The sequence below is a fragment of the Camelus dromedarius genome, chromosome 26 (assembly GCF_036321535.1).
Source record: "Camelus dromedarius isolate mCamDro1 chromosome 26, mCamDro1.pat, whole genome shotgun sequence".
Classification (NCBI taxonomy): Eukaryota; Metazoa; Chordata; class Mammalia; order Artiodactyla; family Camelidae; genus Camelus; species Camelus dromedarius.
The window spans coordinates 18,872,753-18,891,886 of NC_087461.1; the positions used below are offsets into that span (position 1 = coordinate 18,872,753).

The following is a 19,134-nucleotide window of genomic DNA, read 5'->3' on the forward strand; positions in this document are numbered from 1 at the left end:
GGAACAAATTACCTACCTACAGTGGTCGAGTATAAGAAAAAATGCTACTCAGCGTTCTTAAGTGATATCAGTAACAGAAACTGTGATCTATCTTCTGTAGAGGTAGCCTTTGAAAGCAATTGGCTTTTTTCCCCTTTTTTAAATTGAAGTATAGTCAATTTACAATGTTGTGTCAATTACCGGTGTACAGTGTAATGTTTCAGTCACACATATACATACACATATTCCTTTTCATAGTCTTTTTCATTATAGGTTACCACAAGATATTGAATATAGTTCCCTGTGCTGTACAGAAGAAACTTGTTCATCTATTTTTTATATAGTAGTTAGTATCTGCAAATCTCAAACTTCCAATTTACCCCTTCTCAACCCCTTTGCCCCTGGTAACCGTAAGTTACTGTTATATGTCTGTGAGTCTGTTTTGTAGATAAGTTCATTTGTCTTTTTTTTTTTTATAGATTCCACAAATGAATGATAGTGAATGGTATTTTTCTTTCTCTTTCTGGCTTACAGCAATCATTTTAATTATTGTGATTTTGCAGAAAAGATTAGCTTTACTTTTTGGATGTTCATTAACAGCATTCATACATTTCTCTCTCCATTTATTTATACTTAACATCTCTCTATGTCAGAGAAGTTCCTACAAAATTGTCCCCCAAATAAGAAGCTCCATGGATTAACATTTCATAGACTTATATTAAAAATAGGAGCCTTATTCCCCAGAGAGGGGAAAACTGTTTTGGGGTGCAACATATAATGAAATCACATGGAGGTCTGGGGAAAACATCTGTCCCTATTACTACCCGCTGGGACGCCTTACTGGAAAGGTTGGTGCAGGCCCTCAAGACAACTGATGGTTCTGCATCACCTGGTGGCCATATTTCCCTACTGACCTGGTGCCACAGACTGTGGTGGAACCGGGGCAGTGAGGGACCACTGCCCCCTTGTCTTACTGTGAACCACACGCCCAGAGTCACTGCTGGGCCAAGGACTGAGAAGCAACTCTAGGGGACTTTGATGGACATGACTCAAATTCATTCTTTTTCCATCAAGGCTAAAGCCATCACAAGTTAATGCAATCAACTTATTTCATGTACTAAATCTATTCTTTTTTCCATGAAAATAACCTATTTCCTATTTTGACAAAGGTTAGAGAATCATGTTACACCTCTCAAACGAAATGTGTTCAGGAAGTGAGGTATGTGGGAATCACGCGTTCCATGTGGAATATTGGAAAATAAGTACACTTTAAACTTGAAATAATTTTATGTTTACCCTAACTTATACATGAATCTTATATGGCAAGCCAATAGCAGGTGCAAAGGGTTTATGAAAAATTTATAGGAAAAAACTCAATATTGAAAATATTCTATCCATTTACATTTTCCCTCTAAATTTAGAAAAGATTACAGTAACTCATTTTTAGCAGAATACCTCTCCTTCAGCATATGCAATGCCAGTGCTCTCTAGAAGCAATGTTAACATTTGAGTGACATTAAAATTATGAGTATACATTGAATACATATTGCATAATGACACTACAGTTACTAAAAACCAACAATACAGGAGACATGCTAACCTCTAATTAGTATCCCCACCATGTTTGATTTAAATAAACCTAAATTTTTTTTATTAAGGTATAATTGACTAAATCAATTTAAATCTTAATAAATTTGTTCTTTCTCTAAATTTATTCAAAAGACTTTCCCAACTCTTTGGCTATACTTAAGAGATCAGAAGCAACCATCACATATGCATCAGGCTTAAAACAGCAATCTATTCTGAGATTTACTCTCGTCTGCTTTCTTTCCAATCTAGATTTCAATAATTTCAGGACCATTATAGCAAATAATGTGTTAATCATATATCAAATTTATTATATATATAATTACTACAAGATTCTACAAAATTTCAATTTTGTATTAGAAGATTTGGAATATCGGTATTTCCTGTGCATATGTAAAAAATAGAAATGAGCAGAGTTTATCATTTGGAGAAAGTGATTAGGGAGAATCTAAAAATCAAAAGCAAGTAGTCTCAAAAGAAGGCAGGAGATAAATGACAGTCAATGGCATTCACATCCATGATTTCACCTGCCCCTAAGGACTAATGTGATACAGGCAGATAAACAACCATTACTTTATAGCCAAGAGCAGACTCAGGAAAGGTCGACAATACTAACTTTTAAAAGGAACATTTATTTTCTGAGGACCTACTGTGTGACTAGGTACTCCCTCAGCTAGGTGCTGAGGGCACAGAAATGAAAAGCAAAAAATTAGTCTCTGTCCACAAGAAGCTGAACAGCGTGCTCCTAACAAACTAAACTGGTAACCGTTAGAGTAAGGAGAAGGCAGCTTCTACCTGGTTTGTCTCTTCACTTTGTCTCTTTGATTTCCAGGTGAGGATGAACACTGAAGAAAGCCTGGTGGGGAGATACAGGGCAGGCACCTCAGAAAGAAAGTTGGCACGTGTGAGACTTCCTAAGTTTAAGAGTAACTGAAATGTGTGCTAGGGTTAGAAAGCATTTTTTCTCCCTTTCTCATTGGAAATTAGGGTAGCTGTGAAAAAGCTGTGTGTGTCAAGCTGGGGTGGGGTGAGGAGATGATGGCAAAGGAGAAAGTCTTCAAGCTGATTCAGGAAGAAATTGAAGAACATTAGATAGCTCTTAAGAAGAAAGGGAAAATTACCACTTGAACCAAGCAAAGCATGGGACGTGGTTGTGGTTCTTACAAGCACAGGTTCAATTAGCATGGTACTGAGCAAAGCCAGGCCTGCCTGTACTTAATCATTAAGAATAAGGATTCTCGTTTTGGCGTTGAGGACTAGAGTAGGCACACAGACATGATATATGGCAAAGGATATTTACAGTCACATTTCATGCACCAATAAATAATGCATTCACTTCTCCAAATGCCGGAGCAAACGTGGGAGAGAAAATTTTCATCTATATTCAGGATTAAACTTTCTAATTTTAAATTACCCGACTTCAGCTGTAAATGTATTTCAGCTGAAAGGTTTGAAGAGATTATTAATGAATCTTCTCCAAGTCTGGAGAGTGTTTAAAAGATTAACATAATAAAAATCCCGCCATAGGTATGACCAAGAACACAGGCATAAAGTTACTCAGCACCTATTATGTGACAGCGCCGAGCAGGGTGACTTACTAGCTTATTTCTTTTTTTTTTTTTTGTATTAGCTTATATCTAATACTTTGTATGTCACGCTTCCGTTATCTTCATTTCTCTATCAACTCTTAATTGTTCATTTATAACTGTATAAATGAACCCATTTATTCCATAAAGTTGGTCCCAAAGACATTTCCTCATTTGAAGGCGGGGAGGAGGGGAAGGCTAAGTCCTACTGAATACTAAGGATTGGACTTTCTTGTCAAGTACCTACGTGGTCTTTCAGGAATCCCCAAAGGTCCACAAAGTCAGGGACTCAAGGTAAGATCGCAATTATCAGTCTCCAAGACAGCATCTGCCCGCCCTCGTGTCTGGTCCTGGTCCTATGTGGTGCTGGACACGGTGGCTGCCCCCTCCGCAGCGCAGCGCGGCCCGCTGGGACCCCCCACCCTGCCTCCTGCGCCCGGATCTCGCGGTCTCTCCTCTCGGGGGGGGCGGCCGGCGAGGGAGGCCGAGGTGACGGCAGGTGAGCGCCCGGCGCGGAGGAGGAAGTGAGACAGGCCAGCGTGGGTATTACTCATTCCGCTTCGCCGCCGAGGTGGCTGCAAGCGGAACTTCTCGCCCCTCTTTCAGCCCAGCTGAACGTCTATCTGACTGAAGTCACTTCCCACCCGGTTCGCTCGGGGGGAACTGGGCGTCCGATGAAGGGAGGGGGGTCAGAAATGCGGGGGTCCGCTAGCCCCTCCCGGGACGCCGCGGGTCCCACGCCAGCCCCTCGCCACCCCCGAGCCTGCCTCCCCTGGCCCCGGGCCGTCCTCGGGCGGTGCTGGGGGCGCTTGAGGAAGACGGGGGGGACAGGTCGCCGGGCCACTCCGCGGGCAGAGCCGAGGGCACGGGATCCTGGGGCGAGTGAGCCAGACCCGGACGTGCCCCTGGTGGCCGCGGCGGGTGTGGCCACGTCAGAGCCTCCCACTTTACCTTTCTCACTCCGGCGGCCTGGCGCCCTTCGGACCCCGTCCGCACCGTTCCCCAGCGCCCCCCCCCGCCCCCGACACCTGGGGAAAACTTTTCCCTCGTCCCTCAATTCAAACTCAGCTGCTCGTCCAACTGCCGCAAACCGTCCTCTCCCTAGCAACAAGGTTCCGGCCGTAGAGCGAGCGCGAGCGGCTCTAGGTGTAAGGAAGGTGATGTCGTAAAGCCGCGAGTGTCGTAAACCAGGTGCGGTGGGGCGGGGGGAGGGGTGGAGGCGGAGGGGTGGGGGGGGAAGGGGGAGGGAGGGGGAGGAGGTGACTCGAGCATTTAGACACAAGCGAGAGGATCATGGCGGATGGCCCCAGGTGTAAGCGCAGAAAGCAGGCGAACCCGCGGCGCAATAACGGTGAGTGGTGGAGCGGACCGGGGAGCGGCGGAGTCAGGGGGATCCGGGCAGCCGGGGCGCCCCCGGGGCGAGGGGGGCGAGCCGGGCCGGGGGCGGCCGGGCGGGGACGGGCCAAGTGGAGTGGGAAAGTAGAAAGTAGTGCTCTGCCCCCCTCCGCGGCCGCCGCCGGCGGAGCCGCGCCGCGGCCGCTCGCTCTCCCTGAACCGTTATGTCTCTTACCTGGGCTCTCCGCCTGGCGGCTCCTGCCGCCCCTGCCGCCTCGCTGGACCGTTAGCCGCCGCCGCCGCCGCATCCCGGGCGCAGGGCGGGCGGCCGGGACGCGGCGGCCACTTTTCGGGGCGCGGGGGGAGCGGCTGTTGCTTCTTTTCGCACTTTTCCCCACTCTTGCGCCCCTCGGCGCCCCCTCCCCTCCTCCTCGGCGCCCTGGGCGTTTTGTCCCCTCGGCGCCAGGCCGCGGGGGCCGAGGAACTAACTTGTGCCCGGCGCTGCCCGTGCAGAGTGGCTTCCGCGCGCCGCGGCCGTCGCTCGGGCCCCGCGGCCGGCCGGGCGGGCCGGGCTGCGGGCGCGCGGCGGGCGGCGGCGGCCGCCGCGGGCTGCGTGTCGTCCGTGCGCGCGTGTGCGCGGGCGGCGCGGAGCGCGCGGCAGGCGGACCGGGCTGGGCCGGCGGCTGTAAAGTTGGGACGGGCTGGGGAGGCGCGCTCGACGCGGGACGGGCTTCGGCGGCGCGGAGGCGCGGGTCCCTAAGCGCCCCTCTCCCCGCGCCCCGAGCGGGGTCGGCGTCCCGCGGGGAGCCGGCGGGGCGCGGGCGGGGCGGGCGCCGACCTGCCGCCGCGGGAGGCGCGGGGTGCAGTGGGTTGGCGGAGTTGTTACCTGGCCTCAGGGACGGGGAAGCACCACAGACAGGTCCCCGCCCGGTTGGAGGACTCTCGGAGCCGGGACGGGGTGCTGTGCGTGCGCCTCCCTCGCTCCCGGTCGGCTCGGGTGAAGTTGTTACCTGGGCCGGGCGCGCTGAGCGCAAAGCCGGATAATGGGGCTTGGACGGCGCTCCGGGTCTCGGGTGGAAGGAGGGTGGGGGAGGGGGCGGACGGACCGACGGACGCTGGGCGCCGCTGCCCCGGCTGCAGCCGCAGTGTTTATTGATCAGTGCTGGAGAGCCGGGGACGCACACCCCTCTGCCTGGCTGGGAGTGAAATAATCATCACAATAATAGGAGAGCCCGGACATGTGGCGGCCGTGGCACAGTCGCCTTTTCCAGTAGGGAGGGACGCTGTAAGTTGATTGCATTGGTGCTTGTCTCGGGGCGATGCTGTGGCCGCTCGCGCGCGGCGAAATGTCCGCTGGTGGGTATTGTCTGGACAGTTGCTGTGGCGAGAGGGGCGAGAGCCGCGCGCCCCCGCCCCGCCGCGCGGTACCTGTTTGTGGAATAATGGGCGGCAGCGGGCCTGCCGCCGGCCGCGGCCGCGTCTATATAAGGAATTGCACGGGCGTTGCGGGCCGAGGGGCTCGTTCGGGTGCCTGCGTTATTTTTAAAACGAGTTTTTGAGAGTCGGGAAATAAATGCGCCTGCGGTGGGATCGCCGTAGCCGCCAGAAAATGAGGAAATGCGGGTTTAAGGCAAAACTCTCGGGCGCTCCCCCGCCCCCCGCGCGCCCCACCCCCACGCCCAGGCTCCCCCTCTCCCTCCCCTCCGGGATGCGAAACGCGAGGTTTTGTAACCTTTCCTGGCAATTTTAGATTTTGTGTGGGATTTCCTGTCTAGGAGCAGATACGAAGGTTTTAAGCTGTTTAAAGATGTTTCCTTGCAGTCGTAAACATATTTTTAATCTATTTGGGCCGACATTGAAATCACTGTTCTCGTGAACGGTTTTAGTTCTCCAGATGCACATTTGCATTTCGAAGACGTCTCTTAGTTATGATTGATAACTAATATTTGGCGTACTCATTGTGGAGCGATGACTTCTTACAGTCAGGAGCGGAGCATAGGCTATTGCAATTTTAATTTCCTGTTTTAGCGTCAAATAGTGTGTGTGCTATATTGAGCTGTTGCTGCTGTTGCTGATGTGGCTTTATGAAAGGTAAGTTGGTTTGGAAAGGGCTGTTCGCGTTTCACCTTATTTAAAATGTTCATCGCCAGAGAAAGGGGCTTTTCTTATTGCTGACGACATGTGTGTGACATGTGAGTCTGAACCACCCAGCGTCTGTGCAGCTGCTGTAAACATGTTTACCTGAGCAGGAAAGAATGGATTTTTTTTCTCCTAAAGATCCTGTGATATGAATATTACACTCATAAGGCATATCAACAGATGACTTACGAGGGGAAAAGCCATCCTGAAAGGTACTTGAAATCAACAGGAAAAAGAGCTGCTGGATCGCTGCAGCAAATGGCAACTTGTGCAGGTAGAAAAAAGATGGTGTTTAGTTTTCTCCTGCATGTATGTCAGCCCCCTCCTGTCTGCTGCTTTCGTTCTCCAGGGAAGGATTTATTTACCACGCTTGCTGTCAGTGTTTTTCCTTTGTGTTTAATATTGGAAAAGCAGATTTGGGGCTGTTTAGCACAAAATGTCTCGTCTGCAGTGTGCATTACTCTCAGAAAACAAAAGGTGTTTGACATAGCACTGTGCTACTACAGGTATCTTCCATTTTCATCACTTTTGGCTCCGTCCTTGTATTTCTTTTTGTTCTCAAACGCATTTCATCCATTGCTGATGATTACAGCCACACTATTTGATTAAGCCTTATAATTTGCAAATTAAAAATGAAGTTATATGGCATTGTGTTGTGAAGCCTCAGGATAAGTGCTGGTTAATATTTCTTAGCAACGCAATCGTATTTAAGTTGCGGTATTTATTGGAGAGAATTGCTTGGAAAGATTTTAACTCATAAATATTTTTAATGATGGAATAAATGATGTATATATGGTGGGAGATGGTCTTGGAGATACTTTATGCTGAATTTATATGAAAATAATTTTTTGTTCATTTTAAAATAAGGCATGCAGATTTTCTGCTCAGCCTCCAGTAAATCATTTTCATTTCCTTTCTGGAATATATCTGCAGAGTAGGATATTAATGGGAGCATCAAGTCATGTAACTTGATGGGGGTAAACCAGTTGATCCAGGTTTGGCCAAAGCATCAATCCTTACGTAGTAACTTTATGGTAATGATGTTAGTCATCTGTAAAGGAGTGGCAATAGAAGGGCTTAAATCAGTTTTTACCATTTATAATGTAATGCTTTGTTGTATTTTAAAAACCTGTCTTCTCATTTTCCATTTCTACTCTTTGTGTGGTTACTTATTTATTTTTTTGAGAAACGTACTTTAGCTCCTAATGACCATATTAATTCACTCTGGGTGGAATAGCAGGTACATATCTGTCTGTTATTTGCATTTTTACTTGCTGTCTTTGGAAACCGCCAGTAGAGGATGCTAACAAAAATGATTATTGGTGTGGTACACCGTCAATCTGTCTGTCTCCTGTTGATTGGGACCTCTGCTTTGATAGGAACCTTCAGTATGATTCTGAATCTTACTGTTATTTAAAATGCACCGTGCATAAATTAGGCATAAGCATTTTCTAGTCTGCCAGGACTGGAAAGGAGTGGGATGGTTTTAGCTTGAACAGTTTTATAAATTTGATCTTTTTAAATTTTTAAATTGAAATTATTGTCAGTTTAGTCTTGCTTTAGACTAGTTGTATTACTGCTTTTTTTTAAAAGAACTTTTGTTTTATGTTGTTAGATTTGGAGAATAATGTGTAATGATTGGGCCATACTTATTTTCCACACTTATTATACTTTTTAACCTTTTTTATTCATGATTAAGATGCCTGGAAATATATTTTTGCAGACATTAAAAAATATAAATGGTTGAATATGGTTAAGAAACATTGAAACTAATGAGTAAATATTTCTGATAACTTGTGTAGACTTAAACTCTGCGTGCGTTGGCGGATGTGCCATGGCTAAAGAAGGTGCTCGCCAGTAGTCACTCAGATGCCTGATTTTCAGATTTTATCTTTTCCTTCTAATGAAGATTCAGAGTCAGGTTGTACATAAATTTTAAATTTGCCAATTGTAAATTATGGAATGTGAGCTTGTTTTGAAGTTTGAAATGCAGTTAAAAGTATCTGTAGTTTATTAATTATTGTATGCTTGTATTCAAAGAATTCTTATTTTTCAACTAACGTAAATTGGTGCTATGTGTTATATATATAAATAATTGCATGAGATTTAATGTATTTAGTTATGTCTTCTTTACCTGTGTCTATAAAATTATGTTAGTGCTACTATAAACTTTTGGAAGCTTTTCATTAGGACAAATGTTAGAAAGTTTTTATTTCCCTAATTACTTTTAATAGTATTTCTATAAATGCACCAACAGCAGTACCATAGTGCAATAGTAGTCCTCTTTATCTTGAATTTAGTAGAAGTTACCTGAATTATCAGGTAAAGCCTGTATGAATTTCTCATTTTAGGGTGTCATGGTTCTTCAATGTGTGTGTGTGTGTGTGTGTGTGTGTAAATACAGTTTTACATTTCCCGACATATTTCTTGAGTTTGGTGTTCTCCTAATTCCTACAGCCCAGCAGTAGATAGGTTTGGTTCTCTTACTTTTGTATGAACTGGGGAACTTCACCGCAGAGCCATGCATGTATGGGTGTAGCATGGAGCAAAACTTAAACTGTCATATAAACTGAAAGCACCCATCACTTGTTGAGATGCCCCTGATATAAACGCACGTGCAATATTTGTTTAGTACTTTTTCCTTTTTTTCTTATAATCCAGTATTTTTGAAATGCCATACCCTGTGTTTGCAGCGTCAGTAGCTTTGAAGCATGTGGTGAGAAAGTTCTATCAGAAGTTGGGAATGATATTTTTAAGGTAACAGCATAATTGTTTCTCATATTTGTGTTTTTATTTTGCTGCTTTTCTCCTTTTTTGCTTTCCCCTGTACAAATCACTTCTAAGCATGGGTCTAGAGCTAGATGTAAACACAGTATCATGTGGAATTATGTTGTTAGCTATTCTTAACTACCTATATGGAATTGCAGTCGAGGAGAAGAAAAGCCATGCAGACACTGAAAGAAGATAATGCGTTAGTGTGCGAGAGTGTGGAGAGGGGTTAGAGGACGGGTGAAATTGTAGAAATAGTATTTAGGGTTGTAGAAGTTTTCTTAGTTCTTGCAGAATGGTCACTAATTCATAGGGAGATGTATGTGCATTTCTAATAGAGCCATAAGCTAAGTGAACTAAATAAAAGTTCATTATTGAAAGAAAACTAAATTTTTTTTTAAACTAGAAAAATGACCTGGTTGGGAAATAAAATAAAATGATTTTAAAAAATACTTTGCGAAAGGCCGTGTGTTGCACATATAATTGGTAAATAATCATTAAATTAGGTATAAATTAAAAGTAGAAAATAAATGGATGTACACATAGTACAAAAAGTTTTGTAGCAACCCTGGTTGAAGTTAAATGTGAATATATAAGCATTGCTATAGGAAATAATCTTTCCTTTGGATGAGACTGGTTTTTTTTTTCTGTTGTTTCCCGAGCTTTATGGAGATGTCATAGACATATAACATTGTAAGTTTCAGGTGTACAGTGTGATAATTTGATACACATATATATTGCTAACTGTTTCGCACAATGAGGCTAGTTAACACATCCTTCCCCTCACATAATTACCACTCTGTTGTGATTAGGTGAGAACATTAAAACTCTACCCCCTCCCATAGCAACTTTCAGGTGTGGTGGACAGTATTGTAACTGTGGTCACCAGGCTACACACTACTTCCTGTTCGAATTGAAAGTTTGTGCCCTCCGACAGTCATCTCTGTGGGACAGTGTTTGGAGATTTTATCTGTAAAGGAAGCATCATTTTTGGGACATTAGTTTTCACCAAATAAGACTGTTGGGCGTGCCACGAGCATGTCCGCGGGATGCCCTTGGTGGGGCCGGGTTTGTGCTGCTTGTTTACCTGAAACTGGCTTCCAAGTAAAATTTCCCTTAAGATTGTTTTCAGAGAAAAAAAATTAACATTTGCAACTCAGTTCATTAATTTTGTTAAAACGTATTTTGGAGGATATCATTTAGGCGTAGATAAATTGAAAGATTCCAAAAGGAACTGCCAAAAAAAAAAAAGCCAAATTCAAGTCTGTGCTTGTGACAGCTATGAAACGTTATTAGTCTTAATTTTTTATTCTCTAAGAAGTCATTTTTCTCTTACTTATTTCTTCAGACATTTTCTTGTCATTTAATGCATGTCCTCTGTATACATAGGGAATGCAGTTAATTGTCCGTATACACATTTCTCCTCATAATCAACTTTATATACTTACTGAGACGTGATCCGGGGAGCTGGAGGTATAACCCACAGCTGTTGTTGGGAGACTTGAGTGTGGCCGCCTGGGAAGACCTTCATCATCTCTTTTGCAGGAACAGCTACATCTGTGCTGGAATTATTAGGAACAGATGTTTTGTGACCTCTTAATTCCCACTCCCCTTCCCGCCCCTTCTCCATCCATATTTAAAATTAAATGTGAATGAAGACAAATATCAGATGATGTCAGTTTTTCGTGTTGGTTGTCGTGCTCTAAAAATACTGTAAGACTTCTCTTTCCTCTTTTAAAATGTCCCAATTTCAAAACTTTAGGTATATTCTAATTTCAGGTTTTAAGATATTTTAAATATTCTAATTTCAGTTTTCTTTTTACAAGATGTGACACCACTATTCTTTAGATATCTTAGTTACTAGTCATGGTCACCAACCTACAGTATATTCTGATTTCCCATATTTTTAAGGTCTTTATATCCATTTAATCCACACTTCTAATTGAGTACTTATTTTTTTGTTAAATGCTTGGTGTGTGACTAGTTTGTTGATTTAAAAATTCTCTTGGAATCTTAATGGAAAGGTCTTTTAGGGATCGTCATTTTTTTTTTTTTTTTTGTCTGAAGACTGATAGAGATAAGCTGAAATTTAGGGCCTTCAAGTAGAAACTCCATGAGGGACTTGAACACATGTTTTGAGAAGGGGTAATAATGACATGTGGAATAGCATATTGTAAAATCCTTCAGGGAGTAGATTGTCTGAACCTGGGCTCAGGTTAACCTCACTCTGACTTAGGTACTTGAAAAGGCTATGAAAATCACGGTATCTGTCTAACGTTTCCTCCTTTCTGCCCTAAAAACTAAGTTGCTGTTCACTCCTATTGCTACATCACTTTTCTGATTCTCTTTTAATGCTCTTCTTTGGTTTTTTCTTGGTGGGGTGGGGGAAGGAATAGTTGGAGGAAAGAGAAAATAATTTTGTATGAATAAATATTAACTAAGAAAATAAATGAAATAATTGTGGAGCTGAGAGGTTTAGGAGAATCATCCACATCCATTTTTTTCCAGGTAAGCAAACAGATTCAAAGAGGTAAAAGGACTCTGCCAAGTTCCTGTTACTAGTTTGTCTGGACGGGGTTCCAGCCTCTCAGGCTGGCAGCTCAGTGGTCCTTTTGTAAGACCACGTTATCTGTGATGGCAACAGGCAAAAACTAGATGCGGTGAATTTGCAGATTTGTCATAGGAAAAAACCACGTGTTTTGTGTGGAATGCTCAATCATCTCAAAACAAGGGACTTCTAATATATTCACATAAATCTATCAAATTTATCAGCTGATGTGACATTCAGACATTTCAGATGCAGAGACTTGGTCTTGCGTTGCTTAGAGGCACACTCCCATTATTTGGGTTATAATTTTCCCTCTTCATTCCCGGTCTCAACTCCCATTCCCAATCCTCCCTTGCACCCAGTGGAATGTGTTTTATGTAAGTTCTTGATTATGTCTCTATCCTTGTAAAATTATCTAATTCTTTTTGTGTTTTACATTTACATTTACAAACTGATAATTTGCTGTATATGATATAATTTGCTGTATATTTTACTTTCTTCTCTCAGCATTGTTTGAGATGTGTTCATGTTACTGAAAGTACATCTAGTTGGTTATTTCTAACTGTGTGGTATTTCATGCTTTGTATCAGCACAAATTACTTACCAGCTCCCCTGACGATGGATGCCCAGGTTGACCCCAACTCTTGGGTGCAAGTGATTTTGTAAAAAGTATCACACTTTGTACATGTTGCTAATGGCTGTGGAAGAGTTTCTCTGGGGACCTGTATCCAGGTATGGTATTGTTGAGTTATAGGTTAGTCACATATTTAATATCATTAAATTTTGCCAGATTATTTCTAAAATGGCTACACCAGTTTTTACCTTCACCAATGTTATATAAAAATTCCTGTTTTCTCACATTTTTGCTGGCTTTTGGTCTTGTGCAACTTCCACATGTGGCTAATTTGACAGTTTTTAGAGTATCATGGTTGCTTTAATAGATGCTTCTCTGTTTACTGGGGGGGGTGGGGGGGTCATTTCATCATGCCCATGTTAGCCATTTGAGTTCCCTCCCCACGTCTGGCTTACTCAGGCTTTTTGCCCTTCTGTTGGTTGGGTTTCCACTTCTTGTTGATTTTCCAGGATTCCGTGTGTATCTGAGATCACTGTCTCCCTTGGTGGCATTAGACATGGTGAATGCTTCCTCAGTGTGTCAGCCATCTGTTGACTGCCTGTGGTATCGGAATTCTAATTTTAATGTAGTTAAATCTTTAAAGTGTTTTGACTTTTGCGGGTAGTAAAAAGCCCTCCATAATCCATAACTCGCAAAGAGTGTTTCCTAGATTTTCTTCTAATAGTTTTGTAGTTTTGCCTTTTATTTTTAGGTCTTCAATGAATCTGGAGTTCACTTTTGAATACAGCATTTCTTAAGAGGAGCAAACATAGTGGGTAAGGGTCTGGGTTGACCATGTAATTTACTAGCTGAGTCTCCTTGACCAAATTACTGAGTCTACCTCTGCTTGAATCTCACTATGTGTAAATTGGGGTGATAACTATAGAGTTGGAAAGGTTCAGTGAGCCATATGAAGCACTGTTTAGTGAGCCATATGAAGCACTGTTTAGTGTATGTTTTAAGCATTCAATAAATGTGTAAACTTTTATTTGTATTATTTGATTAAGTTTATTTGTTTTAAATGCATCTTGCATCAGCTGACACTTAATTTCTCATTCTCTTGTCCCGAATTAACTTTAGCTAATGTAACTGCCTTCTAAAAGGATGCTGCTATAAAATTTGCTCATGGTTTCTACAGCTTTGACCTTAAACATTGCTTAGTTGTTCTGGCCTTAAGGACAAGGCTGTTTGTTAAACCAGGAACAGAATAGTAATACACAGTGAAGCGTTGTCTCACGACTATCTGTGTGTATCTTTTAGCTCGAGGAAGACTGTCTTGGACTTTTTAAAGGGCATCATAGTAAGAGAGACCTCACCGTGTATCTTTATGTACATATTGACCTGAACTTCAGGGATAATGTCCCAGTGTTAATCTGTTTCATAAAACAAAGAACCTAAGCCAAGGAAGCAAACTTTATGTTCTGTAACTGAGTAGCCTCAGGAGTGTGGGTTCCCAGCTCTTCATACAGGTTCGTTCATTTAAAACATTCATGTGGAATGTTTTAAAGAAGGCAGTTGTATGTCTTCCAAAGACATAGTACATTCTTGTGGTACAGATCAAGGCAATCCTAAGACAAAAGTAAAAATGCTACCCTGTTTGTGTGTGAGTGTTAATAAACTTCACTGAGGTATAGTTTACATACACGAGTGTGCACATACAGTTTGATGAGTTTTGGACATAGCTGTGGTTCCCTGTGTAGCCACCACCACAGTCATACAGAACATTCCCTACACCCCTCGAAAGTTCCCTTGTACCTCAGCTCAATCAGTCCTCCCTGCCTCTGGCCCAGTCAGCCAGTGGTCTGTTTTAGATTTACTGTTTTAGAGTTTCACATAAATAGACTCATACATATTTTTGAGATTCATCCATGTTATTGTGTGTATCAGTAGTTCATTCCTTGTGCATTGCTGAGTAGTCTTCCATTGTATGACAGGTGGGCCTCAGAAATGCTGCAAGTTTGGTTCCAGGCCACCACAATAAACTGAGTATCACAATAAAGTGCATCACATGAATTTTTTGGTTCCCTAGTGCGTGTAAAATATTTATGCTATATGGTACTCTGTTTCCACAGCATTATGTATAAAAAAGCACATACCTTAATTAAAAATACTTAATTTCTAAAAACTGCTTACTATCACCTGACAACATGGGGTTGCCATAAACCTTCAATTTGTTTAAAAAAAAAAAAGGGCAGTATTTGTGAAGTGATGTAAAGTGAAGTGTGATAAAATGAGGCGTGCCTCCACTGGGGTTGTTTCTGGTTCTTTGCTGTAGCATAAAGCAGCTGTGAACATTCATTCACATACAGGACTTCGTGTGGGTATATGCTTGCATTTCTTTTGGGTAGAGACCTGAAGTAGAATTGCTGGCTCTTATAGTAAGTGCATATTTAACTGCAAGAGACTGCCACAGCTAGTTTCTGAAATGCTTGCAACGTTCCACCTTTTACAATGTAGAAAGTTCTAGTTGCTCCAATCCTTGCAAACATTTATCCACATTTTTCATTTTAGCTCTTCTAGTAGGTGTGTAGCAATACCCTTCTGGTTTTAATTTGGGTTTCACTGACAACTAATGATGTTTGAGTATCTTTTGAAGTACTTACTGACCATTTATTTATTTTCTTTTGTGAAATATCTGTTCTAATCATGTATCTACTTTTATTTGGGTTGCTTATCTTTTTATTATTGAGTTGTAAGAGTTCTTTATATATTCTGGATCCAAGTTTTTTGTTGAATATAGATATTTAAAATACCTTCTCCCTTTCTGTAGCTTGTATCTTAATTTTCTTAATGATACCTTTGAAATGCAGAAGTTTTACATTTTAATGAATTCCAATTTATAATTTTATTCTTTTAGGCTTTGTGCTTTTTGTGTTCTAGGAAATCCTTGCCCACTTGAAGATTTAGAAGAAGTTTATAGCTTTAACATTTAGGTCTCCGATCCATTTCAGGTTAATTTTTGTCTACCTTGTTTTCATCTTCATCTACAAGTCTGCCTGAGATAGCCTTGAGTAGTTTGCAAGAGGCAAAATTTTGGTCTCATCGAAATTTAACATGAGAATTTCTGTTTGAGTTTTTTTAAAGAATATTTTTCAGGACCCAACTAAGAACCAAGGCTCATGATTGTAGAGGAACACAAATCCTACTTTCCTGAGTTTGTACATTTTTAAGCTGAGAGCAGTTACATTGCATCTAGTCAGTATTTTCAAAGTTTTTGTGTCCTTGGCACATTTTTAATTCATGGAGACACTCAAGGCTAAAGTTTCTGAGAAAGATACCCAAAGAGAGTAGCCAAGTTAAGCAGAATATGTTATCTTCATGGTCTCTTACTTCCTACATGGTTTTAATGAGTTTAGCACTTAGACCAACCAGTCTTTCCCATATTCCTTAGCTTCCGTCTTTACATGGAGAATATGTTTAAACCAACCATTTATCTTGAGTTCAATAAGGGACATCATTTCATCCTTTTGAGATGAAAACTCCTTTAACCATCTCGAAGTTTCTTGCGTAAGGATTCTGCCCTGCTTTTGCGCCGAAGCTCCAGCAGTAAAGGTCCTCGGGGACCTCCGAATCCCATGAACCTTTTCCAGTTGTTACCTTGTTTAACTGTCCCACATTTGATATTGTTGACTCTGTGGAAGGCTTTGTTTCCTTAGCTTCCGTGTCATTACTCTGACTTTCTCCTCTCTTCCCAAATTCTCTCTCAGAGCCTGTGTCCCTTTGGTATCACCCAGGGCTGCATATATTCCCACTGGACAGACCCTCCCTGGAAGTCTGAGCCCACTCTGGGTTTTAGCTCTCGCCTGCATGCTGATGTGTTCAGAATCTGATCTCTTGCCCAGGACCAGACTGAGCTCCAGATCACGTACGTGGTGGTGTCTATGCACCTTCTCTGCTCACACCTGCGGGACCCTCAACTCTCGGGTCCAGGGTTGAACTGGCTCCTTCCTCTCCCCAGGTGTGCTCTCCTTTGGCATTCTGTGTCTCCCTAGGGCTGCCACTCCCGGCTTAAAATCTGGGGCTAACTTGCCTTTTCACAGCCCGCTAATCACCAAATCTGTTGATTCTGCGTCCTGAATCTCTCTCCGATCTGCGCTTTCCTCCCCGTTTCTGTTTCTGTTGCAGGAGGATCCTCTCTGCGCTCCCAGACTCCGGCGCCAGCCTGCTGCTCCTCCCCACTCTTTGGTCCTGCACACTGCTGCCAGTCACCTGCCTGAGGAAAGGGAGGCAGTCGCTCCCAAGTTCACCCCCTTCCCTGCGTCTTTATCAACTTACTGGACAAAACCAGGGTCCTTCGCAGGCTGCCTGGGGCCCTGATTTATGGTCCTGGCCCTGCTGTTTCTTCCATCTCCCCCCGACCACCCCCAGCCTCCCACCTCCTCAGCGGATTCCTGTTTTTCCTCCACATCTTTGGATATACTGTGTTCCTCTACCTGAAATTCACCCCCCCCATTGCCCCATACTTTCTGGTATATTTTGAAACGTGGACAGGAACCCATCTCAGACATTTCTTTCTCTAAAACGCCTTCCCTGATCCCTTTCCCACTTGTCAGAGGAAGTTGGTTCTCTTCAGTTACACCTGGACCGTTGTTTAGACTTACATCAGTGTGCTTATCCTGCTGCACTGCGGTCTTCTGTGTCACCCTCCCTACCTGCCTGTGGTCTCCTTCAGGATGGAGGCTGCCTCAGTCACCCTGGCCTGCGGGGGTGGAGGAATTGCGGTGATAACCCTCAGGGCACCGGGTGCCTCTGGGACGCTTCCCGTGTATTAGCTCGTCTGATCTCACAGTAATCCTGCAGAGAGAGATGCGATCACTTACCCAGTGTCACACAGCCAGGGCGCAGTAGTCTGTGCTTAGCGCCTGTCAGGGCACCGGGCACGCGGTGGGCGTTCAGTGCCTGTGGGCTGAAGATCAGTCCTTGGGGAAGGACTTACTTACTGCCCTGCTCCCCTCGGCCCCAGAGGTAGCTCGAAAGTCTTTAAACTTTTAATATATTTTATAATATTTAAATACTTAAAAGCATATACATCTGAGTTAATACTATTTTTACTTGTCAAATGAGAGTTTTTTCAGTCCATTTTTCTTAGACTGGTGAGTTTTTAAGTTGAAATACTGCTTCCTATAACTTTTTTTCCCATAAAAAATAACTTATACACCAAATAAAACTACTTTCTTCTTACCTTGGCATAAATTACTACTGTTATGTCTATTTCCTTGACGTAAATGCTTGTCCCTGTTGATTTTTAGCTACAAACTTTACCCCTCATTTTGTTTAAAGGAAAAATGTTTCATTACTTTTAAGTTGATTGTGGATAAATTTATTTACTTATATTTATCATTTGTCATGTCCTAAAAAGTCCAGTATGTTACTGGACTGACTCCCATGTGATTCTTATGTTTAAGATATTTTTCTGTCAAACTTTTCCATTTCTTTCCCTTGAAAATCCATTATAACTAACTTGTATCTTATTTTTGTTTTTAAAGCTCTCACTTTTTTATACTCCATTTAGCTCTGTGTCTGGCTTGAACATTCTAGATATTAATGCATAATTCCTTCTGATCTGGTATCCTTAGGTGCGTTTATAGAAAGAGCCTTGAACTAGAAGATAGAAGTCTTAGATTCTTATATTAAATCTACCATTAATTGGCCTATGAAGTTGGGAAAATAATTCAGTTTACTTGGGTCCAAGTTTGTTCATCTGTAGAATGGACATGATGGATTACTGAGCGCAAGGCGGTAAGACTCTGAGGATGGAAGATACAGTATGTTGCCCCAAGGAGCTTACAGTGGACTGGGGAAGAAACATCAGAAAACAAACCTTTAGAATATAGTTTGGTAACTGATGTGATATTATATTCTGTCCCACACGCATGGAGAGGATGGTCACATCTTAAAGGATGTGTGTGGGTTAGCTTAGTAAAGATGTGGAGGATAGTATTCCAGACAGGAAATAGTATGTGCAGAAGCATCACACACATGCACACATGTGCACACACTCATTGTGGGGCCTGCACGTCTCGTTTGGTTACGCTCTGCAGGGTGAGTGGAGGAGAGGCTAGAGATGAGTCTAGAGAATCAGATGGAAAGCAGATGAAGAAGAGAAAGGCTTCCCTCACTGTGATTGGATTTTACTCTGGAAGTAATGGGGAACTGCCAGAGGCCTTGAAGCAGAGAGATTAAAAATTCAAGAATATATACACACTTGCTTTATCTTTACTAAAACATTAACTGCTCTGAGATGGTGTGGCCACCACCATCCCTGTCACTGCTGCGTCATTGTCACCATATGAATAAAAGCTGACTTTACTAGAAGCAGAAGCAGCCTGGGTCAGAGTGGTTGCTAACATCTGTGCACCAACTTGGCTATTTGTGAGCTTTGCACTGTTGTGAGGAATTTTATATTTTAATTTTGTTCCTCTTTTCAAATCTGTAAGTCACAAACCATGCAGATGTTTGTGGACTTACAGCCCTGTGGAATAAGATGGTTTTGCTGCCAATAATTATGGTTCTCCAAAGACATAAAGTCCTCTGTGTTTGTTATTACTAGACAAGATAGTTTTCCAGGTTATTTCTGG

The 19,134-nt window shown here is 42.9% G+C and overlaps 1 protein-coding gene across 5 annotated transcripts in view; it reads left to right on the top strand.

The window, feature by feature from the left end:
• Positions 1-4,396: 4,396 nt before the first annotated feature.
• The window catches only part of ZEB1 (zinc finger E-box binding homeobox 1), a 170,017-nt gene continuing 155,279 nt past the window's right edge, over positions 4,397-19,134 (top strand). For 4 of the 5 annotated variants that reach the window (XM_031444887.2, XM_064479486.1, XM_064479488.1 and 1 more), the window contains exon 1: positions 4,397-4,503. In XM_031444887.2, coding sequence (XP_031300747.2) covers positions 4,446-4,503 — 58 coding nt within the window. In that variant the 5' untranslated portion in view covers positions 4,397-4,445. Of the gene's footprint in view, positions 4,504-6,185; positions 6,579-19,134 lie in introns of those variants that run through there. The other variant, XM_064479487.1, reaches the window with a different exon arrangement.